Source organism: Gouania willdenowi, chromosome 5, assembly GCF_900634775.1.
Source record: "Gouania willdenowi chromosome 5, fGouWil2.1, whole genome shotgun sequence".
Lineage (NCBI taxonomy): Eukaryota > Metazoa > Chordata > Actinopteri > Blenniiformes > Gobiesocidae > Gouania > Gouania willdenowi.
The window spans coordinates 21992004-22017729 of record NC_041048.1 but is presented as its reverse complement, the minus strand read 5'-3'; the positions used below and the strand labels follow the sequence as shown (position 1 = coordinate 22017729).

The 25726-nt window shown below is 40.0% G+C and overlaps 2 protein-coding genes across 31 annotated transcripts in view; both read left to right on the top strand.

Annotated features, from left to right (window-relative positions):
- znf740a (zinc finger protein 740a) overlaps window positions 1-19248 on the top strand; it is a 29044-nt gene extending 9796 nt beyond the window's left edge. For 11 of the 30 annotated variants that reach the window (XM_028446131.1, XM_028446144.1, XM_028446132.1 and 8 more), the window contains 12 exons: window positions 396-479; window positions 642-725; window positions 1139-1222; window positions 7487-7570; window positions 7908-7991; window positions 8280-8363; window positions 8729-8812; window positions 10816-10899; window positions 11173-11256; window positions 14348-14431; window positions 14801-14919; window positions 16677-19248. In XM_028446131.1, coding sequence (XP_028301932.1) covers window positions 396-479; window positions 642-725; window positions 1139-1222; window positions 7487-7570; window positions 7908-7991; window positions 8280-8363; window positions 8729-8812; window positions 10816-10899; window positions 11173-11256; window positions 14348-14431; window positions 14801-14919; window positions 16677-16850 — 1133 coding nt within the window. In that variant the 3' untranslated portion in view covers window positions 16851-19248. The remainder of the gene's footprint in view (window positions 1-395; window positions 480-641; window positions 726-1138; window positions 1223-7486; window positions 7571-7907; window positions 7992-8279; window positions 8364-8728; window positions 8813-10815; window positions 10900-11172; window positions 11257-14347; window positions 14432-14800; window positions 14920-16676) is intronic. The other 19 variants (XM_028446143.1, XM_028446142.1, XM_028446140.1 and 16 more) reach the window with 19 other exon arrangements.
- A 1107-nt stretch (window positions 19249-20355) lies between these two features.
- LOC114463557 (single-strand selective monofunctional uracil DNA glycosylase) lies at window positions 20356-25691 on the top strand. The gene is made up of 2 exons (XM_028447194.1): window positions 20356-20720; window positions 23270-25691. Exons 1-2 carry the CDS (start codon window positions 20448-20450, stop codon window positions 23804-23806), a joined length of 810 nt encoding a protein of 269 aa, XP_028302995.1. The 5' UTR covers window positions 20356-20447; the 3' UTR covers window positions 23807-25691.
- Window positions 25692-25726: the final 35 nt, after the last annotated feature.

Here is a 25726-nt window from a genome sequence, read left to right as displayed (position 1 = left end):
TCCCATGTACCGTATTTCATGTTTTGGCAACACTTGCCTATAGAATGAAGTTATCAGTAAACAGATGAGTTGAAGTGTTTGAGAAGTGGCCTTCGATTTCTGTTAAAACCCTTAAAAGCATTGTTTTAGACCGCAATCCCCATGTTAACCTTCAGTATCTGTGCCTACCCTAATTTAGTATAAATACATTTGGCCTTTGCAAAGCATGTGGACAGTAAAAAGTGGCATTAGGCTTTAGAGTGTATTTCCCTTGTGGTTTGTTATTATGATTGTTCCCCCATGAGTAAATGCGGTACTACACTGTTGCTTGGGGCATGTCAAGATACATTAGCTGATATAGCTTCCTCTCAAGCTCATTGTGTTATTTACATTAAGATTGTATTCTCTGTGTGCAGGGGTGAAGCCATATGCTTGCTCTATGTGTGACATGAGATTTTTCCAGAGATACCACCTGGCAAGACACACCCTCACCCACACGGGTACAAGTTTTACTTCTCCATTTGACTTTACATAAGTGATCCTTTTTAGATATCCATCCCAAATGTTTACAGTCCTCTCGCAGCGAGAGATGAATCTTAAGCCATTATTAGATGCTTGTAACTTGTATGTATCATGTTAAAGTTGGTACTTTGTGTGTATAGGGGTGAAGCCATACGCTTGCTCCATGTGTGACATGAGGTTCTTCCAGCGTTACCATTTGGCAAGACACAGCCTCACACATACTGGTATGCCTGAACTCATTGTTAACTTTCACCTTTTTAAACAACATGCACAATATAAGGTATAAACCCCTTTGTATACATTTCTATAATCATTATACACATATGATTTTTAGGCTTTGTTGGAAAACTGTCCTCTGAAAAGTGACTCTTCCTGTCAGTTGTGTTTTTTGTGACCGCCACTGTACTCTTGCATGTGTACCATTAAATTCTTCTGTCTATTTATGACACATTAGACAAATAATGAAATATAATGTCTGGCCGATTCCTTTTTGAACTGACTAAAAAAACAAAAAAACAAGTGCATTTCTTTGTCTTATGTTTTAGTCTTTTTATATGTGTCTTTTGGTAATGCATTAAGATCATCTTTTTTTCCCCTTGTTTCTCACATTCTGCCTTTGACATTGCTTTATGTTTAGGGGTAAAGCCATATGCTTGCACCATGTGTGATATGAGGTTTATCCAGCGTTACCAACTGGAGCGGCACAGTCTCACTCACACAGGTAGGTCCTCCTTTCATCAAACCTTTACTCTCACCTCTTATATACTTAGGGCATGCATGAGCCCCATGACTGCTTCCAACTCAAGTTTGCATTGCTTTTTAGTCTCTTAACTGTTGGTACTTGTGTTAAAATTAAAATCCTTTGTACTGGTACAACTTCCTGTGTAGAGAATATAGACTATGAAAAGACAAATAAGCTTTATTAGGCTGATTAGAAGGCTCATACCTTTACTTCCACAGTCAAGTGTTGCACAGTGACTGCTGCTCACTCAGGATGCACAATGATTACATTGGTCAACAAATGTTTGTTGCATTTATATCAACACTTTGTATTAGCTAGTTTATCAGTTATTTATTTCAGAACTGAGCTGTAGTTTTTCCCCTAGATGCTGTAATTGTTTTACAAAGTATTTTAAAATCTCTAAATTTGGTCTTTATTGCATTGACGTCATAAACTATCAGAAGAATAAAGGGATACAACTCTCTTTAATTTCACTGTGTAATACAAAGAAAACAAATGCAGGGGATAATATTGATTTATTCAAGAACACAATTGTAAACACTTTCCCTAATAAACAGTTGTTCTTCTTTGTATATAACTGATTGGTAGATAGCAGGGTTGGGGGTGAATGACATTTTTTAGTTACATTTTCAGTTATCCATGTTCAATTACAACTCAATTATGATTACGGTGAGTGGAATTTTTTTTTTAGTTACAATTATACATTTCCCCTGAAAGTTAATTACAATTAAGTTCTCAAGTACTAACGTTAAAATTTAATTAGTCAGAGTTACAGAGTCTGAAATATATAACCCCATAAAACTTTTTTATCTTTCGGTTAGCATCTCTTATCATAACGGGTCAGTTTTGACCCTCCTAAATCAGCTTTAAAATACACTAAACAATATTAGCTATCATCTCATTTATTTTTCATCTCTTCGTTACATTTTTAGAGAACTGACAGGTAGTGGGAAAAGTTGATATAAAACATATTTGAATAATTATATTAACTAGGTATGTGTAAGCCATAGAACTGTAACATGTTCTCCAGTTTTGCATTTAATTTCATTGTAATTGACAGTTTATATGGGCAAGTACAATTACAAAGTCAACTATCTAAACCTAATTAAAAATAAATTGTGATTACAACAGCAACAGATTTTTTTCAGTTATTATCATTTACGCAATTACAATTATGATTGACCCCAACCCTGGTAGATAGACTGAAAATGGCCTAAAAACTAGAGCTTTAAGTTAAGGGTCACACTCTGTAGTGCAGGGGTGTCTTCAAGGGCCACTAATCCAGCATGTCATAGACGTCTCCCTGCCCCACCAGCAGCTCTACAGAGAGTTGGCTAAAGAGCCTCTCAGCTGTGTTTAGGGGTGCAACGGATCAAAAAACTCACGGTTCGGATCGTATCACGGTTTTAAGTCATGGATCGGAACATTTTAAGACAAGACATAACTTTGCTCTCTATTTATTTTGTAGAACACTTAGTGCACCATTTTTCTGCTCAGTAAATGTAAATGACGTTTAACTTCAGGTGTCAAATCAGTGCTTAAATAAAATTTTGAATCATATAAAAACAAAATAAAGTGCAATATAAGGCATGACACCTTCATCCTTTAAACAGGTAAGTGTATGGAAAAAAAATATGGCATTACACCTTTTTTTAAACATGGAGAGTGAATTAAAAACTAGCATATACCGACATCATCAAAAAATAATGAAAGAAAGAAAAGAAAGCAGATCTGAGTTTATCATTTCAAATACTTACAATAGTCAAGGATGGCCATCCAGACTAGAGCCGATATTTATTTAATAAGACATGGATGGACGAGGCATAAACATGACAACATTCACATGGACTTACTACGCGCACGCACAGAGCTGTTCCTTTCTCTCTCCCTCCCTGTATGTGTGTGTCTCTCTTCAACTCTCACTCAATCACACACAGATTACGACCAGGAGCCCGAACCCCACCTGTGCCGGTACGCTTGCTCTCAGTTGCGCGCGCGCACACAACACACACGCACATCGCAAATGGAACAGGCTTCATCGGGGCATTACTAATGATGCACGATTCATTCAAGTTTTTTTTTTTTTTTCTCAACCAATCCGCGGACCACGTGCGTGCCAAACCGTGGAGAGAGATCCGTGCGGATTACGAATCAATGATGATCCGTTGCACCACTAGCTGTGTTAGAGGAGGGAAACATCTGGAACCTGCTGGATTAGTTGGTGTAATGAGGGCTTCCCTTTCCCACAGCTTTTCAGTTGTATTGGAGGTGTTTGAAAGCGCAGAAGAACAATGCTTGTATGGTGCAATCCACAATTTGAAACTGACAGCACAGACACATTTTCAAAAAGATGAGAAGATTGTAAAAGACAACAACAAAGATTTTTATTGTGCAGAGTGGTATTCCATAAGGCGGGTTATGTTCAAACTGAGTATGAATGAGGGAAACTCTGAGTATCCCATTCTTAAACGCGAGGTTTGTTCTTCTGAGTATGTTACCATGGCAACATTGTCTGTGAATTAAACCTAGTCGCTGGCAGGTTTTTATCAAAGAAACCCTGGGTTTCTACCTGGCTCTGCCCACCTGAAGACCACTTATGAACACTGAACAATGTACCTTGACACTCTTCTCTGAAACACATTAGTAACATCACACACCACAGACATGCTCACATCATTACTAATGTTGTGTTGCTTTACGTTTTTTGTTTTGTGCAAACGTTAGTTTTCTTTATAACATTGTGGATGCAGATCATTAAGTGAAAGACACTGAATGGTTGATCTACATTAAAGGGGACATATCATGGTTTTAAATCCTTCCTTTTTACATATAAATCATACAGTTGTGGTCTATATAAAGCGGAACTGCAATGCTTGGTTCTGAATTCCTCATTATTATAGCTCCACAGGCCCCTTTTCTACCCCTTTTCTGATGTGCTTCTGAGAGCAACTCGTTTTGGTGCGGCCTCTTTAAATGCAAATGAGACACTCCATACCCCGCCCCCTCTTCAGGTGACACTCGGTTCAACTCCACCCTGCTCGGCCATTTTTGTAGTTTGATAGAAGAGATACGGCTATGTAGCGGCGCATAAACTTTTTATTCAGAGGTTATTTACAAAATGTCAACAACGGAAGACTTGTCCATCCAGCTTTACATGTTCGAGCCAGAGTCGGACCCGGCCGAGTGAGATGAAAATGAAGATGATGAACCTGCAGAACCCTAACAAGTGAGCTAACACAAGCACCGAGCTAACGCTAGCGCCAAGCTAACGTCACGAAATGCATTTTAATACAGTCTTTTAAAAGACAAAAACTAATGAAAACTTTAGACTTTAATTTAATCACGTAGGCCATATCATCAAGGATCTAAAACGAGCACACAGCGTTAACATATGAAGTCTGAAGACGGTGCAACTGCTAATGCTAACAAAACAATGACAGGGACGTCTTATCATCACACTTTTTAGCATTATTTACAGCTTACCGAAGTGCTCTGTTCGTCGTCTCCAAAGATAGAAGGAATTGAACCCTCAATCAGACAAAGTCTTTCGGCAAATCCTTCTTTATACTGGTGGAGGTTGCTGAAGCAGTCATCCTTGAAGTGCTTCGCGCACACAAAAATGACCTTACCCACAGATGTGGGTACATTTCCGTGAAAAATAAAACTCAACCAGGCACTTCAAAAAGGTTCTGATGCTGGGAGACGGTGTAATGAAGCGTGTGGGTTACAACATCCAACAACCGAACATTTTGACTTATCCTGGAGTTGATGTACTAATTTGGCAGTTCCGCTGCAAATACTGTGATGTAATAGTTCAAAAATGTAATGGAGAATAGAATAATCGAAACAGATTGAAAAATATGAGCAAAACAGAATATAAAGATATCTACGGAGCACCTGAAGAGACTAATTTAATTTTTTCTGTACTTCTAAGCACTCTAAATATACAACAAAATGCATTTCAGGGCTAAAAAAGTGGATTTAGCATGATATGTCCCCTTTAAAACATCTACTGACGTCTGTAGTAACCTGTGGAGAATGTAAAGGGGAGATGACAATTTAAATGAATCCACTTTTGAGGCAAGAGTGTTGTTTTATATTGTAATACACTCTGATCTATAGATCACTCTACTTTGAAGTTATGATGGTGGAGTGAATTATGACACCGTTCTTGGAAGCGATGGGTCACGGGTTTGCATCCCGCAAATATGACATATGACATATTTTTTTGGACGTTGAGATGACTCTGCCTACAATATTACATTAAAAATCAATATGAATGATGCGATATTAAGCAACAGTCACTCTCTTTATAGCCAATGTAACGGGAGGGCTCTCTATGCAGCCATCCTATGCTGCTGCCACGTCTCTACAGACACATTTTATTCATATTATTCCCCGCTCGTCATGACACTGAAGTGATAGTGATGAAGCGACCAAAAAGCGGGACTAATCACGGGTGATTTAAGCCACTATAGTCACTCAAGGTGCATTCACACCGAACACACCTTTAGAATAGGCTCATATTCCTCAAACGCCGGCTTATTTCACCCATCAGGGTGAATAAATCACTCTTTTCTGGGTGGTTACCATGGTAGTTCGTTTAACCTTTGATCCATTGATGATGGCTTTTTATCACACGCGTGCAACCCAAGGTTTACATACTCAGGGTTGATTGACCCACTTCATACCAGCTGTAATTGAATCCGATACCCAGAGTTTCCCATCGCGGGGTATGTTGACCCTGAGTTCATGGATAGACTCAGAGTTTGTTAGCCCTCCTTTATGGAATACCCTTCAAGTTTTTTTTAGAGATCGAGAATTAATCAGTTACGAGCAGCAGGGGTAGAGCCTCCGATTTTTTATTCTGAAATGTACCTATAGTTTAATTTGTTTTTCCTAATTAAATATCATGATTGGCTATTAAACTTTGTGATATTTGTGCCAAACATGCTTATATTGGGATTTTGACTTGTTATTAATTTTATATTTCTATGCTGCAGAAGTGCGCTGTAAACGTGTTAAAATCGCGCGAGATGGTTATCGTCAGATTTGATTGCCAACCGTTTTACAGCAAAAACCATTGTGGAAATGCGTGGTGTTGTCTGAAACATGTAGGTTAGGGTTTAATTTGTGTTGTATAGTTATTTCCATTTCAGGAGTTGAAGTCATGAAGTCATTTTATAAGATTTAGTAGTGAGATTTTGTGAGAAATTTAATTTTTTTGTTTCCTTGCTCGTCCATTTACTGAGAAAAATTGCATGTAAATGCATGATATTGTTCCAAAGCGTGAATATGAAGATATATTTCGTGTCATTATGCAATTTCTTCTTGTATTTGTTTAAAAAAAATAAGCAGCAATAATAATAACAATATTGCCATTTCCATCCCTTTTCCGCAATCTCTGAAAAATCGGAGGCCCTACAGGTGCAGTAAACCTCAATAGGATTCATGTTGTGACTTTAGAAAAGCTAATGTGAGAGTCCTCTCATACACAAAGCTGTAACAACAACAGTTTATGTAGTTTAAGACGATTCAAAAGTGTATATAGTTATAATGTCCCAGGTAAATGATGTAAGACCTCAATCAGTCAGTTTATATATATATATATAAAAATATAATATGACTTAAGGGACATTTTTAAATTGTGTATATTTATTGTTTTTATTTCAATAAATCAGATTGAAACCTTAATTAAAATAAGGATTATGCACAATGATTTTAGATATTCCCTGTGAACTGCTCTGCTCATCAGTGTTTCTGTTTGTCTTGTGCATAGCTGCTTGCCAACTGCCTAAAATTGTCTTGACTGCTGTGATCAGCGTGACTGAAATTTTTCATAATGAAATGCATTCACAAATTATTATTATTATTTTATATTGAAAAGCAGGCATTGGTACTGTCACTGTTTATCGTGCTTCTTGGATTGTGCCCACAAAGTACATAAATTTAGCTTGATTTGTTTCTGACCTGGTCTTAGATGTTTTCATTACTGTTTGTGATTCTTTAAAATGGCTTACTCAATTCTAATCAAGTTCATTAGATGTAAATACAAAAAAACAAAAAAAAACATTTATCTTCTAATTTGACTCGAAGTTGTCTGTGGCACGCTGGAATTCCCAGTTCAAACAAAGCGCTGATAAGTACAAGCAAACTTTACTGAGCATTTAGTAAAGTTTCTCATCGATCATTTTTGGCAGTTGAATTCTTTTTAATATTAAAGTTGGTACTTTGTGTGCATAGGGGTGAAGCCGTACGCTTGCACCATGTGTGACAAGAGGTTTTTTCAGCGCTACCACCTGGCGAGACACAGCCTCACTCATATGGGTATGCCTCTGCCAATCATAATTAAGTCACAAGTTTGGGATGATACAACATGTGTGTGTGTGTGTATGTGCTTCAGATAGCCTTTTCTGTTTTCATACACTATTTTATGGATGACATGTGTAACTTGCATGAGGTGATATCTTAAAGTCAAACTTGGGCCTCACTTGAATCTTGATATCTAAATACCTTAAATCTTAATGTGATTACTGATGTGTATTAGCTGCTTATTTAGGCCTGACATTGGTTATTAACCACAGATATCAATCAAGGCTACAAAGACATTTATTTTTATTTTGAAAAAGACGTTAATATAACTGTCTGAATGCTCTGCGTTTAGGTGTGAAACCTTATGCTTGCACCATGTGTGACATGAAGTTTTTTCAGCGTTACCACCTGGCAAGACACAGCCTCACTCATACCGGTATGGGTCCGTGCACCGTGCCCATGACATTTGCGGTTATAAGTCAGTGTTCAAATACTAGATATGATTTATTGGATTGTTACATAACATTTGCATCAGTAAGAAATATGATGAGCAGGAACAATTATTATTATTTTTACATTTTACTGTGGTGTTGTTTAGTGGAATTACGACACGCTAAAGGTATTCTTGCATGATTTGGCAGCTGTGTGGTTAATAACCAATAGTGTGAGAGGACAGAGCAATGAACACAAGGCATAGTGATATAATACTGCTACTCCTATTTAGGTGTGAAACCTTATGCTTGCACCATGTGCGACAAGAGGTTTTTTCAGCGCTACCACCTGGCGAGACACAGCCTCACTCATATGGGTATGCGTCCGCCCACCTTACCCATCACTCCGATCAGACTGTATTTACATATTTCAGGCACACAGACCGCCAGGCTTTCATCAAACTAACCATACAACAGAGCTCCATTAAGCCCTTCCTAAACAATGTGTGTAAATATTGCATTAAAGAGATATCATTGACTGAAATGCAGGAAAGCAACATCATCAGCTCATATGATGTGTTAAAAGGTGGATATAAACATGAATAGATTTGGTCTAAAGTAAAAACCATTATTTGCAGTGGTTGACAACCCATCACTTCTTGGTAAATAGTCCTAGTCATTTGCTTATTGATGATTGGAAACCCAAACATGTGAAAGTAATGGCTTGATGCTCTGCGTTTAGGTGTGAAACCTTATGCTTGCACCATGTGTGACATGAGGTTTATTCAGCGCTGCCACCTGGTGAGACACAGCCTCACTCATACTGGTATGCATCAGTGCATCTGCCTTTGTTCCACTGTGTAGGTCACTATTACACAGCCTTCACTGTGGCACTGTCAATATAATTACCACAAGAGGCTTCTGCTCTTCATACATTGAAATATTTGGCATTGTATACCGTATTTTCCGGCGTGTATGTCGCGTATAGGTTGCCTTTTTCAAAATGTTTCATTTTGCTCAACTGTAAATGTAGGGCCTCACATTTTCCCTTTTAAATGTTCCCCAATTTTCTTTCATGAGCTTGCGTTAATCCTATGTCATTACTTGTATACAGATCTTCCCAAAAGCTTGACAAAAATGCCTAATGGGGATTAATTAATTGAGTTAAATCTTAATATTCTGATTTTTCTATGCTTCAGAAGTGCAGAACAGACTTGCATGCTTAAATCACACCTAAATTTGTGAGATTTTACTTGTCCTTACTTGTTTGCCCGTTTAATTGGGAAAATATTGTAAAAATGTGTGTAATTGTCCCAAAACATCTGCCATTAAGTAATTTCCATTTCAGGAGGTGAATTCTGTGATTTTCGTTTATTTTTTGTGATTTTATAACTAAAACCTTCTATGGCAATACATAGGAGAGTTAGCCTTATCATAAAAATCTTAAGGACTTGATAAAAACACCTTATCATGATTCACTGGGTTACAGCATCAAGGGTCGTTGTTCTAATTTATAAATGACTACTTGCTTAAAGGCAGTAGTGTAGCTACATCACTTAGTATAGGGCATGGTTATTACCAGTGATGTATTACAGTGGTTCCCAACCTGAAGTGGGGGCACCAAAGATCTGAAATGGGGTGCCAGGCCTTGTCTCATCAGAGGCTCTGTATCAAAACTCTTCACAGATTTTTTTGGTCAACGATAAATGATATGAAGCTATTTAGTAAGATACAAAAATACTTCAAGGGATTTTCATTTTGTCACAACACACTGATGCAGATACTCACAGCAGACAGTAGGGTTAGCGATGGGGCAGGATTTTATTTAGTGGCAGGTAACATAACATGAGACCAACGCTATACTAACTACTTGTGGGGGGACTCTATTGGACACTGCCAGGCGGGCCACCATGAGTTACAAACACACATTTACCTACACACAGACTCCAAAGTACACACCTGAATCGAAAAAGCCCACACTAGCCCTGAAACGTACACGCACCCATGATCACATAAATGCCGGAAATCCTGATTACTCCTGAATTTCAACATGCTATGGGACGAGTAGGGCAATGGCCCCCAACCTTTTCGGTCCAGGTAGGGGGTGTTGTGGTTGCAGGGTTATGTCACGCCTCTTGTTCAGTAAGTATTCGTGTCTACAGGCCTCGCTTCCAAGTTTCAACAAGCAGAAGTTGCAAATATTCAAAAATAAAATTACTGAAACAGGCATGAAAACAAAGGATTTACATTTATTTCTAAACATTATACGTTCCTTTCAGCACATAAACAAATGATCCATGGAACGGTATCATTCCATGAACCTTTGGTTGGTGACAATAGATGTAGGGGGAATTCCAAGGAAAACAGGTTGGGAACTACTGACGTATAACACTTTAAAATCAGTTCATATTACGCTAGCTAGATGTGGCTTTGCATTGTTGTATAAATTGCAACCTCAACTTTAAATGATCGTCGTCAGGACTTATTCGCTGAAACATACGGTATCACAGAGGAAAACAAGCTAAAATCATATGACCATCAATAGTTCACACACTCATTTTATGCAGTCAACCCCTTTGCCTTTTGATCCCAAGACACACACACACACACACAGGCACAAAACAACTTTTTATGATCCATTTCCATTATGAATATTGTTAATGTAATATGACCTCACGCCCCTGCTGTAACTGCAACAAAGATTACTTTCTGCTTTTTAGGCAAACTTTGAACAGATATGTAGTTTTTGCATGAATTAACAGTCATATGAATAAAGCTCAGATATTTATGGAAAAGGTAAAGTGATGTATTACTGCTACTCCTATTTAGGTGTGAAACCTTATGCTTGCACCATGTGCGACAAGAGGTTTTTTCAGCGCTACCACCTGGCGAGACACAACCTGACTCATATGGGTATGCGTCCGCCCACCATACCCATGTCACTCAAATCCTTTTTTACCGTAATCATAGCCAGTAAAAATATCCCTAGCATGCCTTTAGGTGATATCATCAGCTCATATGATGTGTTAATGCTGTGGATTTAATCAAAAGCAGGCTCATTTATCATGTGTTAAGCAATTTAAAAAAGTGGTTAACAACCCATCACATGTATCGTCCAAAAATAAGTAGAAATAACACATGTTGTTTTGTGAAGCAGAAAATAACTGATGGATGCTCTGCGTTTAGGTGTGAAACCTTTTGCTTGTACCATTTGTGACATGAGGTTTGTCCAGCGTTACCACCTGGCCAGACACAGCCTCACTCATACTGGTATGGCTCCGTGCATCAGCCTGCCTCACACCACACACAGTCCTGTCAGAGATTTGACATCCAAACATGTTAAGTATATTTTTTGCAGTACGTTGATTAACTTGGGTATGAACACCCTAAGTAACCACATTACACAGTTCATGTATGAAGTCCTAACTACTCCAAACATGGACTGACCTAAGAATGCCACTCTTTTAACTCTAAGGTGAACAAAAAATCTATTTCAGGCAATCCTTACATTTACACACGTTTTCCTGATTATATCCAAGAAAAAAACAAAGTAAAGAACAGGACTAAAACAGCTGCAGCTGCATGTTCATGACCGTACCATGTGATTACATACTGTAATTACTTTTCTTGAGGCAGTCCTTATACCTGATTTAGTTATTTGCTTACATAAAAGGAAATTTATACTATAAATGTTGCAGGGATTAACTTTTTCACCAATATTTTAAAATGTATTTAATTTAGTTTCTGTTTTAATTTTTCTTAATTCCGTCAAAACGCACATTACAAAATGCATGTTAGAGTGCGTTCCCTCTTGTAACCACCCAGTCCTTTGCCTTCAAAACAGTGTCAATGTCTTGCCAAGAAATATTTTGTCTTGTGTGTTTTCGATGCCTCCATTCCATCCTGCAGTTAAAAACCACCGTTCACTATTGGATACAGTATATGCATTAGATATGGGGATTTTGTCAGACAATATTAATACAAAAATACAACTACTTTGACTTATTCCCTGCATCGTCTCTTTCCCACAGAGCAAACTGCTCTTGCCTCCACTCGCTTGGTGACACACACAGATGGAAAGTGTGCATTAGAAAAACTAGTTCTAATCTAATCCAACCTTTAGAAAAACAATAATCTTATCCAGCATCTCCAACAGCAGCATAAGGTAAAATATGGAGAGTGTTCGACTGCTGCAACCCAGACCGTGAAGTCTGGCCAGGCTACAGAACTCACTCACGTGTGTTCTTTAGAGAGGTCACATGTTGATGTTGTGCAGCTCATCCTTGTTTAGGATATCTTAGAAGCTGCCGACAAAACATAGCACATGAAACCAAACAGCCTTCAGGCATTTTCTCTGACATTTGGTGTGTGAAATTGACTTCAGAGTGATAAGTTATAAACTCTTTGCCAGTGTGCGTTCCATTCACTTTATATATTCTCTTAGAATTTAAACTGATCAGGCGTTTATTACAGAACATAAATATATTTTCCTGTTTTAGTAAGAGCGGCGACTGTTTGTTCAAAAAAACATGAACAGTGCAACATCAGTCTGAGGGCAGTCCTTGCTCATACAGTATACCTACCTTCGGTTTAGTTTCGGCACACTGTGATGATGCATTTCTTGAGACAATTATTTTTTGATAACTTCTCCATCGGGGACTTTGTTTCCCAACCAGTGTCAGTTACTATGGTTCAAAGTGAATGTGAACTTGATACGCATGACCAATGCTGCTGTTTTGAAGGCAAATGGTAGAATGGACAAATATTAATTGAATTCATTTTTTTTTTTTCAGTTCTTAATATACAACAAAATCTCCCTTTAAGGTCCCGTACATGTATGACCTGTGCTAATGGCTAAACATAAAGAATGATGCCCCGTTTGGCCTGAATTTTCATTCTCACATCTTGAATGACGTGTAGAATCCACCCAATATCTCTGATATGTGAATAATAAATCCAGTGTTTACTTTGAAGCCAAGTACAAGTGAAATTTTGAACTTGTCTATGACAGATACACTTACAAATGAATTAAGGCATTATCACCTTCACGTTTTTAGTACACATCAGGACTGTCACTAAACTACCAGCGAGCGTAAAAAACATCTTATAGAAATAAAGATTCTTAATGTTTTGCAGTGGCTTTGTCATTAGGTTGCTTAAATTAATTTTAATGTCAAACTTTATTGAGGTGTTTGCACTCGATAATTATATTTGGTGTTTTGGGACCAGCTTAGGGTAAAAATAAACAGAATAACTTGGAAGACATTGATTTATTTTAAAAGATTTATTCCAGAATATTTATTTTTCAGTGTGAGTAATAACATTTGTTTTTCCTGGGTTTAATAGTTAATGATATTTTAGCTCACACGTTTGTCTGAGGATTTAATCAGCATATTCCTAAATCCACATGCATAGGAATTGGGGGTGATGCATTATATTGAACTTATAGGATTAAAACAATATGATAAAAATATAAATAATAATATTTATGCCTTGCATTATATGAAATTTTCAGTCTGAGTATAGACAATATATTATACAATATGATAAATAGAATTTCTTTTCTTTTTAAAGAGCAAAAACTTTATGCGTAATATTGTTTCAGACCGACAAGCCATGCCAGTCTGAAACTAGACCCACACAGCTAATATATGGTCATCATCATGACATCCTTTAAAAAAATCCACACAGTCTACATTAGATTGTTTATGGCCCACACACTCCTCCTGTGCTACACTAAAGGCCTCTGCAGCATCTAGTTTATTAGAAGAACACCACCAACAGCAATGTAGGGTAGAGAGAGTCAGCATTTCAGAACCTGAAGGGAAAAACACCAGCTCGCTGCCTGTTTATTTTTACCATTTTCATATTGTGAGATCTCATCCCACCCCTAAAAGAATTAATTGATTTCACACAGTAGCTCTTAAAAGTAGACATTTTATGTCTTATATTTTCATCAAGCCTTAGCCTTTTATATCTAGGGTGCTCATGTCTGGTCCTGGAGAGTCCCTATCCTGCATGTTTTAGAAGTCACCCTGCACTAACACACCTGAACCACAGATGAATGGTGTTGTAATGCAGATGATGAGCTACCCTGTACAGTCAGCTCTGGTGGACCATGGTAGCATCTCAAACAGGCAGGATAGGGGCTCTGCAGACCACGACAGGATCACTCTTACAGAGTATTTAGTACTTTGCTTGTTGCATGTTGTCCTTTTCTTTTCTTTTTTTTTAAAATTTAAAACATCCATTCATACTATGCTTGTCTAGTATATGATGATATAAAAAGCTAGGCTGAGCTTACATTTGTATGATTTGCACTTGTGGCTAGCAGGGCTAATATATTGCTTTATGTGTGTAGGGGTGAAGCCGTTTGCTTGTTCCATGTGTGACATGAGGTTTATTCAGCGTAACCACCTGGAGAGACACAGCCTCACTCATACGGGTATGCGTTCCTTTGCCGTACCCTCAGTAGTGACCGGCGTTTGCAATCTCAGCTTACTCTGGTTTGGATTGTAAAATCATTTGATGGGGTGTTGAACCAATCTCAAAATAATCCTGCTCCAGTTTGTGGGGCCAGCATTTTGCGTAGAACCACGAAATCTAGAAATTCCACTGTGATCTACACATAATGAGTTGATGACGAGGCCTTGAGGGATGTTGGTCAAAACTGTGTACAGACAGCATTTTTTTTTTTTTTACAAGTGTTACAATATAATCTTTAAATACATATTAACATATTGAAAACTGATCTCAATTTGTATATTCCAGGTGCCAAAATTGATGCATTGAGTGTATTTGTGTGCTTTTTTAGGGGAGAAACCATTTGCTTGTGACATGTGTGATATGAGATTCATTCAGCGCTACCACCTCGAGAGACACAAGCGTGTCCATAGTGGGGAGAAGCCTTACCAATGTGAACGATGTCAGCAGGTACGTATCAACACACTAAACCAGAATGATGAAAAAAATACATGGTACCATGTTAACTGCCAATATCTGGTAAAGAGGATTAGGCGTTCGGAAGGGGCTTGCGCCCTCTGAGTGCGTGCGTGCGATGAACGTTAGTGAAGGGCAGGGTGCACATGAATTTAGATTGGATTCACCCCCCCGTAGCATGTGCACTATAAGGGGTGGATCACTTCTAAGTCCATCGCAGGTGTACCTGCCTGCCGAACTTTCATTAAACTTACCTAATTAAAGTAGTCAGGTGTAGTGGTAGGTGTGGCGTGAGTGAAGCTATAGCGATCAGGTGTCCTTCACTATGTAGCACCGTCTGCGTGACATGTAAACACTTACAAAAGAATATTAGGCATGCAGGCGTACATGCGTGCTAGTCAGTGTGCGTGTGTGTTGTATCCTATCCAGTCACAGCAATGATCTGACGCAGAGCGCAACACTACAGTCACTACCACGCTACGGACGGGTGTCGTGACACAGACTGTAACCGGACTAAATGGTGGTCCGTTATAATTCAATTCAACTTTATTTGTATAGCGCAAAGTCATCTCAGTGCGCTTATCAAAATATAAAATTCAAAATAAGAAAAAATACCCAACATGATTCACATGAACAAGCATTTAGCGACAGTGGCAGCCATCTGCCTCAACTGGTTGGGGTTCGTGGACAGAAGAACCAACAGAACAGGATAGAGAGATAGAATATCAGAGTGTCTCAGACTAATTGAGCCGTGAACCACAGATCAGGAACTGTTATCAGCTTCACGACACCTGAAACAGAAAAGAGAGAGAAGGGATAAGAGAAGGCACTGACTGCAGTAAAACATGATACAGTATTATCAAGTCAGACTGCCTTGGCCTTGGGCCTCACTCCCAGTGGCCTAGTCAACACTTATTGTAAAGGTGATGAATTTCTTCCCGTTTATTGGTAAGCTAGCAGCGACTCCAAGGTCTGTAAATGCGACCGTTCACAGACGAGCCCATGTCCGCTCTAGCGGTTATGTTATGATTCAGTCTTGTTTATGCGGACTGTTAATCATTTTACACTCATCACTCACACACACACACTTGCATACCTGCACACGTCTGCACGCCTAAGCGCCTAATATATGTCACGTAGACGGTGATCAATAGTGAAGGGCACCTGATTGCTATAGCTTCACTCACGCCACACCTGCGTCTACGTGTGACTGATACAGTATATTTATGTTTGTTAGGTGCACATCCAGGTGTGCATACACTTTAATGTGTATGTACATTAAAGCGTCTGCAAGCACACATACGGACGTGACTTGTGCATTGTGCCCGTGTACCCATTCTAAGTCAATGGAAAATGTCGATCAGACGTGCAGGCACAGGGTACGCGTTCGTTGGACTGGTGCACATTAATTTAGAATGGATCCCCCCCATATGCGTACGTGCATGAGTGGGCTCAAGGCAGTGCATCAAGTCAGTTTGAGGCACACTGCATCAAGTGTGGGGGTGATGTTAAAGTGGAAGTAGGAATTTTTCAAAATAACACACCTGGAAATAATGTGCATAGAATTTTAAAAACTTGGATTTTTCTTTGCAGCCCAGCATCAAATAGTCTTACACTAGCCAAACAATCTGGACTCTGTTGATTTTATTGTTAGGAGGGATCAGCACTCGCAAATGTCCAAAGCTGTTTTTTCAGAAATGCCGGTCTGATGCTTACGTCACTACATTTTATTTTCTGTGTGTTTTTTGAAGAACTTCTCACGCACAGACCGGCTGTTACGGCATCGCCGGTTGTGCCAAGGTCGCGGTGTAGCCAAAGTGGAGAACCAGCCGTGCTGTGAGCCACGCCCGTACTCCCAGGAGCCCCCACCTGCACCTCCAACCTGGAATCCCCTGCAACCAGCTCCTGGTCGGCTGGCCGTCTGACATTCCACCGAACCCCACTGAAGATGGGATGAGCTACAGGGTCTCTTCTTATCAGATCTTGCGGAGTGACGTCGCTCTCCAGCTCAGACTGATAATGCAGCTGAGGATGAATGAGGAGGAGGAGCAGGACATTTGCTTCTTTTATTTTTGGTTTTTATTATACTTTCTCCTCCTTGGATTTTCTTATGATGAGACTTGTCCCGTTTTGTACTTTTTATTAGATTTCTTTTTTTTTTTTTTTTTTCAAAAAAGAGAAGTTTTATTGTCTTTAAAAGAGTTGCTGGTACTTTGGAAAGGATGCTAGTTATTGTTTATCTGGCCAGCGTCGACAACTATGACTTAAGTGATAAAGAACATATTTGCGCTTCCTTTAAAAACGGTTTTCTTATCCGACTCATTCTGACTGACTGACAGTGTCACTTTGGTTAGAAACATAGTTTTTAATGAATTCCTTTACAGGCCAACAAAACCCAATCTTTCTGTGTCTCGTGCTCATGGATCAGAGTTGCTTCCACTGCAGCTAACAATGTAAAGACATTGAATGGGGAGCCTTCTCTGCCATGAAAGAGTGTCTTTTTGAGCCTGGAAACTCCATCTTTATTATCACATTGTGTAAATAACTGATGACATTCATTAATTTGCTACAGGACTGAGTGTTTTTGTGTTTGTTTTTTAATTAGTAATCAGTTGAAAATGAGGTAAACAAACATTCTGTTACGACTGTGGCTGCAGTTGTAACCTGGTATGTCACTGAGAATATTATTGAGACATGAACCAGGACGGGCTGCGTGTGGGACTGTACAGCTTCAGCTGGACGTTAGCCGTAGATGAGTGTGGACGTGGAGCAGACCAGGACGAGGATGTGTCGCACTAAAGCAGGATGAAGGTACCGTTACAGATCCTGGTGTAAAATAACGCAGGCTGGCCATTAAGTTCCATCATGTCGTTTGTACAGATTGTCGCATTGTGATATCTACGAGGGTATACAAAAAAAATCTTGTGGCCTTAGTATGTATCTCTCTTTGATTTTGCCTTTTTAACAGCTGGTAATTGATGTGGATAAGATGTAATCAGTAGCTTTTCATTGTCCTGAAAGAAAAAAAAAGAAACTCCTAAAGTCGCCATGGTTACAGAATGTCTGTGGCGTCAGTAGCACTGGACCGGAGTGCGTGTCTTTGTCAGTGGATATATTGGGGACCTTGTTCTGATAAACATTGTAACTGCTTTTATTCTTAAGTGTGAAGCTCGTTGCGCTGAAAAGTTTCCTGCTGCACGCAACCATGACGACACTCTCTTGGCTGAACTACACATCGACAAACGCCTTTTAACCCAGATACAAAGTGGTCGGTGTGTAAAGTGGATGTTAAGGTGCCGTAGCCGTTACACAAATAATTGTGAACGCTAAATACCAATGTAAAGACTTCTTGTACCTGTTGTGACCTTTTTAATTGATCTCAGTGGAAGGTTTTCTGTGGTTGGCGATGCTTTGTTGTGCAGTGTTGAATCCAGACTTGGTGCTCATGGTTAACACAGCTGAGACTTCTTGGTAAATGCAATGTTCAGGAACGTTTTTCTTCAAGTTGTCCACTGATTTAAATGCAGTTGTGTGATCATTAAATTAAGAACCGCTACAGTCGGGAACGTGGTCCATGAAAGAACTCCAGTGCTGCTGCCAGCACTCACTGAAAATGACTAAAGGTCAAAACAGTATTCAGTCAGTCATTGTTTATACCTTTTCATCATTTTCAGTATTTGCATTCTCCCAATGCAAAAGACTCATTAAGTGTAAGATCTGTTATTATAAGATTTATTGTCCTTGAGAGCGTCTTTTCTTTGGGTTTTTGTTTCCAGGACCTTTTGTTTATTCAGATGAAATTGTAAACACTGGAGTGTCTGGGAAAAGACAAACACTTAGATTTCTTTTTCGTTCTAACTGTACTAGAGGTTTTGGACAAAGCCTTTTTCTCCTTGACTCGGTGTAGAAGGTGCAGAGGAAACTGTTTGGATCAGTACACTCATGACCCTACATTGTTTGGCATTTAAACCACAGAGGAAGTGTTTTCATTTCTAATACAAAGTCCCTGGTATTTGTAGTTAAATTATATTAATAATGCTATTAGATGAACAACAACATACCTAGCTTTCACAGATGAGTTGTTTTCTTTGTTAGTCTTGCATGCAGAGTTATGGTCCTCAGTTAAAAAGGGATCTTGATATTGATTATTTTGTGTAGGAAAATGAGTACGTAAAGTACCTAACTCCCTAAAAAGGGTCTGAATATTGTAAGATGGGCTAACAGATGTGTACCTTTGTGATCCAATTAGTTACAACTGTATGAAAACCAGAGGAGAGGCTTCTTACTATTATACTGATATAATAAACACGTTTGTAAACACCATTTGCATTCTTTTTACATTGTTTTACAATGACCATTGAATTATAACCTGTTCAACTAAAACAAAAACAACCTAGTCTTGCATATATACATGTGTTTACAGTCTATATTGCATTTATACATGTGTGTAATGTATATTTAAATGTATGTATATCTTATAAGTATGCCCCTATATATTAGAACTGGTCAATGTATCAAGATTTCCAAAATATTGAGATTGAGATTAACATTTTTATTTTAAAGCTTAATTTGTGTTAAATTACTAGTTTTGAGAGTCGCTGCTTTCACAACTTCTCCCATCTGCATGGTTTTAGTTTGTGCGTTAGGGCAGAAAGATGACATCTTCTTCTAGAACTCCCTCTGGTGTACCAGTGTTGGTGTACTGGGACTACGTAGGTGGACATGGAGCATTTATTTATCTTCTCAAGCGTCACAAACTCACAGTATAAGTGCTTTAACACATACGCTAATATGGCGCTTCTTAAAAGCCTATATTCCCTGATACCCCAGTATGGAGGTAGATTTGTGTTTTTGTTATTCAATCCAAGAAAGAAAACAAGTTTAAATCAAAAGAAAAATCACTTCTATCAAAACTAAATATTTTCAATCAAAGAAGGTGTTCAAATGCAAAAAAAAATAAAAAAAAATATTTGAGACCCAATGGCATTGAAACACTTTTTTTCTTTGAGAAATAATTTTTTGTTATAACTTTTTTTTCTTTGATTGAAATGTTTTATTTTATTTTTTTGATTGAATAATAAATACACAAATGTACTGCCCATAATATGGCCCAAATACAAAAAGATTACTTTAATCAACAAAAACTTTTCATTTAAAAAAAAAAAACAAGGTGAATCAAAGAAAAAGTGTTCAAATGCAATTATTTGGGTCTGATTTTTTATTTTATTTTTTTGCATTTGAACACTTTTTCTTTGAAATTGTTTATTTTTGATTGAAAAGTGTTTTTTCTTTAGTTTGAAACTTTTTTTTCTTTTTTTATGAATAATAAAGACAAATAGACCTTCATAGCACTGTAAACTACCAAAGGCGAGTTCAAACCGTACCACTGAGCTGCCGCTAGGGGCAGTCACTGCAGTGTTAGCACACAGAGCAGTGATGGAAAGTCACACAGGAGGGAGAAGAAGAAGAAGAAGCTGTATCTTTCATTGTTGCTAATTTAAAGCTTACTTTGTTAAAACACAATGGACGCTGGCTTGTCAGTGAAGCCTGAGGATAAAGAGCCGACTCTGAACCCACCTGAAGGGACTCCGTCCTCCAGGTTCCTCCAAGCTGAGCTGGAACTAAACCTCCACCTGGGCCGGCTTTCCTTCGGTGGACCGGTTCGCTACGTCTACAACCCGCTGGTTTACGCCTGGGACACCCACCGCTGCTACGTGGACACCTACTGCAAGGCCGGGCTCTCGGTGCTGTTCCTGGGCATGAACCCCGGGCCCTTCGGCATGGCTCAGACTGGGGTGAGCGGACTCCTTTGTGTGCAAATTTAGGCATAGCAAAAACCAACATTTATTTTAGTCGTAAAGTTCAAAAGAAAGCAAGAAAAACTACACTTGACTTTAAATACCCTCTAATATAGTGTTTCTCAAGTGGGGCTACGTTTACCCCTAGGGTTACGCGATGGCACTACAGGGGGCACACGGGAGATGACATTTTAACAAATAAAATGTCCCAGCTCAGACGTGAGATGACCGGACATGATAAGAACTATACAGTAGAAATCGATCCAGGAGCCACTAATTCAGTGTTTTTCAACATTAGGGTCGGGACCCCATGTGGGGGCGCCTAGAGTTTAAATAGAGTCGCTGAAATTTATGAAAAATTGAAATAGAGTTTTGTACTTTTAAACTGTTCATCTATTTTTAAAATTAAGACAACACACAATCTTTAACAACTGTATTTCTATACTTTCACTTGTTAAATATAAATCTATTTCAACTAAAATGCACTAGTGTGTGTGTGTGTATCTGAGCATTATTACTAGCTAATTACATCATTATTTTCTATAGTTGTCTTTAAATAGTTTTCTGAGCAAAAGGTTTTCGTCAGACAAAGGAGGTACTTAGATTCAGAAATAAGAGAAAAGGGGTACTTTAACCACTACTCTAATAAACCAATCTGATACTGTACTATATGGACAAACAGTAGTTCTATTTCATAATATTTTTTGAGATGTTTCACTATGGGATACACACTCCCGGTAGCCCTCAGAAACACTTTTCTCAATCCGCCAAGCCCTGATTGACAGGAAAAGAACTGTCCATCTGCCAGGGACACTCCCACTCTCTATAAGAAGGAGGGCTAATGTGCAGTTCCTCATTCAAACACCTCTTCGCTCTCTCATGCACATCTCGCATTCTTATCAGCTAAACTGTCCACAGGCGGATTCCTTCAGGATTTCCAGTCGTCTGGTGCTGATGAGTATAAACGAACGCATTGTGTGGACCACAACAGGTCGAGAATCAACCAGCCCCAGCTCTGGCCCGTTGCCTCAGTTCAAAGGGTTCTGGTTACGTCGGAGTGCGTGTGGTTGGGTGTTCAAGGGCAGGTTGGTGAGAGGCTGCTGGGACGCAGACCTCCGATGCTGTCACATAAATTATTTGAAATTGTCAGCGGTATTCCTCTTGCTGATCCACTTCCTCCCATCTCTCAGGGGGCATCATGTCCTGTTGAGGACTGACAGTACCACGGTGATGGTATGTCAACCGCCAAGGTGGTTTACGCTCCCATCGGGAGCTCACTTTGAGAGTGACGCATGTTCCTGGGGTCTTGAACGTAAATGCAGACCTGCTGTTCAGGGGCGCGCCGGTGTACTGGGAATGGAGGTTACATCCACTGGTGGTGTAACAGTTGTGGGCCCGCAATGGACGGGCCAAGGTGGATCTGTTCGCCGCGGAGAAGAACACGCAGTGCGCGTTGTTTTTCTCCCTGCACGGCACGGATGTTCCCCTTGGCGTAGATGCACTCATGCACGTCTGGTCGCTCACACTGCTTTACATGTTTCCCCGTTGGCTTTTGTACCCCACACTCTGTCCAGGGTGAGGGAGCAAGGTCATGCACTGATCCTGGTGGCCCCTCACTGGCCAGCCATGCACTGGCTGGCAGAGATTTACCAGCTGCTGTGCGCTCCTCCTTGGCAGCTCCCGCTGCGCAGGGAGGAGGAACGACCTTCCACCCACACCCAGAGTGACTGTGTCTGTCGGCTTGGCCTCTGAATGAAACAAAAACACAAAATAAGTCCCAAAACACCCAAAATGACCCAAAAACCACACAAAAAAGTCCCCAAAACCCAACAATGACATGAAAAACGACTTATGCACAACATTTAGGTGGCAACCATGGCTCAGTGGGTCGTCCAATTACTGAAGGGTTGGGGGTTTGAATCCTGCTCTAGCCAAGTCATTGTCGTTGTGTCCTTGGGCAAGGCACTTTACCTACATTGCCTAGTACGCAAATTCGCCAACCTCCCACCCAACCCTTCCTACATGCCTTGTCTCGAGTTGTTTGACTGTGTCATGCTTACATTTATGTTTGCAGAGGCGGTTTTTTTCCTGGTTTCACACTGCTTTCTCTGTTTAGGGAAATCAGTTTCAAACTGGCAGTTTTTTTTCCCCTCACCCCTCCTCTCCTCCTGTTATTGATCCCTTTTTTCACCTAAATATGTGGGCGCCGCAAATGGCTGCTCCGGTGTGTTGATGTGTCTCCTCTCACTGCAACTACCTAGTCAAATTCCTCGTATTGTTCTAAACTGTACCTGGTCAATAAAGCTGATTCTGATTCTGATGAATGTGGTGTGTGAGTGGTGGTCGGAGGGACCGATGGCGCACTACAGCAGCCTCGCCTCTGTCAGTCTGCTCCAGGGCAGCTGTGGCTACAATAGTAGCTTACCACCACTGTGTGTAGAGTGAAAGAATGATGCACATCAATGGTAAGTGCTTTGAGTGTCTATGAAAACGCTATATAAAATCCAATGCATTATTATTTAGATACACTTCTTCTTTCTGCTCAGGTCCCTTTTGGTGAGGTGAAGTCTGTTGTTGATTGGCTGAAGATCAGCGGAGAGGTGGGACATCCTGCTGACGAGCATCCAAAGCGACGGATCACGGGACTCGCCTGCGCCCACAGTGAAGTGAGTGGTGCCCGTTTCTGGGGCCTTTTCAGGAAACTGTGCAAACAGCCAGAGCAGTTCTTCCAGCACTGTTTCGTGCACAACCTCTGCCCACTGATCTTTATGAACGCAGACGGGAAGAACTTGACGCCCCCTGAGCTTCCTCCGGCCGAGCGAGAGGCGCTGCTGAACCTGTGTGAGACAGCGCTGTGCCAGGTGGTGCAGTCGCTCAACGTCTCCATGGTGATCGGAGTGGGAAGGCTGGCAGAGCGGCGGGCACGGCGAGCTCTGTCGGCTGCCGGTATTAATGTACGAGTCGAGGGCATCATGCATCCATCACCGAGGAACCCTTTAGCCAATAAGAGCTGGGAGGCAGTTGCTAAAGCCAAACTGGAAGAACTGGGCATTCTGTCTCTGCTGGATAAAAAGGAGAGCTGATTAGGTCTGACTCTGAACTCTTCAGGAAGTGACGTGTGTCTCAAAACTGATTCCTTTTATGACTGTATTCACAAGTTCTGTAGCTCAACCTTTGATTCCTTTGTTGAAAACAGGTTTTCCAGCGGTCTCCACTTTTTTGGTTCTCACGTTACTTTTTCAATGGACAGGCCATCGCGATCTACTGTTGTTTACCTGGAGGTGCAGATTTGAGTGATGCAAGGATGCTTTCACATATACTTCTTTGGTCCGCACCATGCTTCCTTTCCTCAGATAGTCCTGTCTTTATGTGGTGGTGTGAACGCTCATTTGAAGTCTGGTCCTCTGTAAAATGTGGGTTTCGGTTCGCTTCAACGAAGCCTGGTGTGGTTTTTACGATGTGAGAAAGCAAACCCGTAGCAAATATAGGAAGTGGGACCAAATATAGGACATGACATTGAAACGCAATTGTGACGGAGCTACTTTGTTAGTGACTGGGCAGCAGAACATCGCTATCACACAAATACATGCCACAAATATTTCCACACGTATTACTCCTACATCATTCAGGAATTCACTTCTCTCTCTTCACCAAACTGTTCCACTTGTGCATACTGTCTTGCCGACACAGGTACTGTACATCTTCTGGTGGCATGATGCCTCTGAGTGCTGACAGGCAAAACGGTGCAGGGTCATTTCTGTGCTTATGTAGTGCTTAAGCGCAGGTTGCCGGATGGTGTGATTCTGGGTTATTTTGAATTATTATTACCTTTCTGGCAGGTTTATTTTAGTCCTTTTCTTCGCCTGAGTGTTGACAGTATATTATACAGGCGAAGAAGAAGAAGGCAGAAGTATTTTCCCAACAATCGACCGATTGTTTTGCCTGGATGCCGTTTAGAAAGTTTGATGCGCTTGGCAAAGAGTAGTGTAAAAGCAGACCAGACCAAATTAAAATATAACAATGTTTTAGATTCACCACCACTTTACAAAAAGGTCAAACAACAAAAACGTTGTTTGACCTTTTCCCCTCATTCTACTCTTTTCTTTCCTTTTTCCTTTTGGGAACCGTCTACTTTCATCCACTCACGTCACGTGATTGTGACTCTGACAGGTAGTCTATCAAGGTGATTGCATGAATTATCATTTCTTCTTCCCATACCAGCCCTAAGCTATTTCGTTCACAAAAACGAACGACCTGTGGCCATTCTGCACAGCTGCTTTTTTCATTCAGGTAGCCTGGAATCCATCCTAATCTCCTTGTATTATTCATACAGGCGATTAGTCTAGAAGTGTTCACTAGACGCTTGACTAGAGCAGACATGACGACAATAGCGTGATAAGCGTAGTTCTTTTTTTCTAAACGGAGCCAGCAGATGAAAACAGTGTGTAGTACGGTACAGACTTAAAGTTTTAAAGCCCCTTCTTGTTGTGGTTTCATCAATATATCCAGGTGTTTTAAAACAGAGCAGAGCGCAGTTTCAAACGTCTTCTCTGTGCCGGGCGCCATGTTTGTTTTGATACTGCTTGGCGCAGGGAATATCATGTTTTCTCCAGTTCAGCTCTCATTGGCTCGACCAACTTGGTGTCGAGGAAGTGAGCAGAAGTGGCCGCATAACCAGTAAGGAAGTGGGTGTGGCTTCGCCAGGCTACCGGTTTCCTCCCACCATTCAAAAACATGAATGTTTGGTTCATTAGAGTCTATGGATTGTTTTGGTATCATATGTTTTTAGTTCTACACTGTTGCCTCCACTCCGAGCCATGATCACTGAATATTTGAATTTTTATAGATGGACGAGTCAGGGGGTGTTAATGATGACCTCGATGCTTTCTATTAAGGGCAGAAAGCCCTTAATACTTCATTTGTTGTGTGAAAAAGATTATGGAAATAAAGCTTGTTTTTTTCATTAAACACACGTGTCTGTACCTTGACTTAAAAAAGATTTT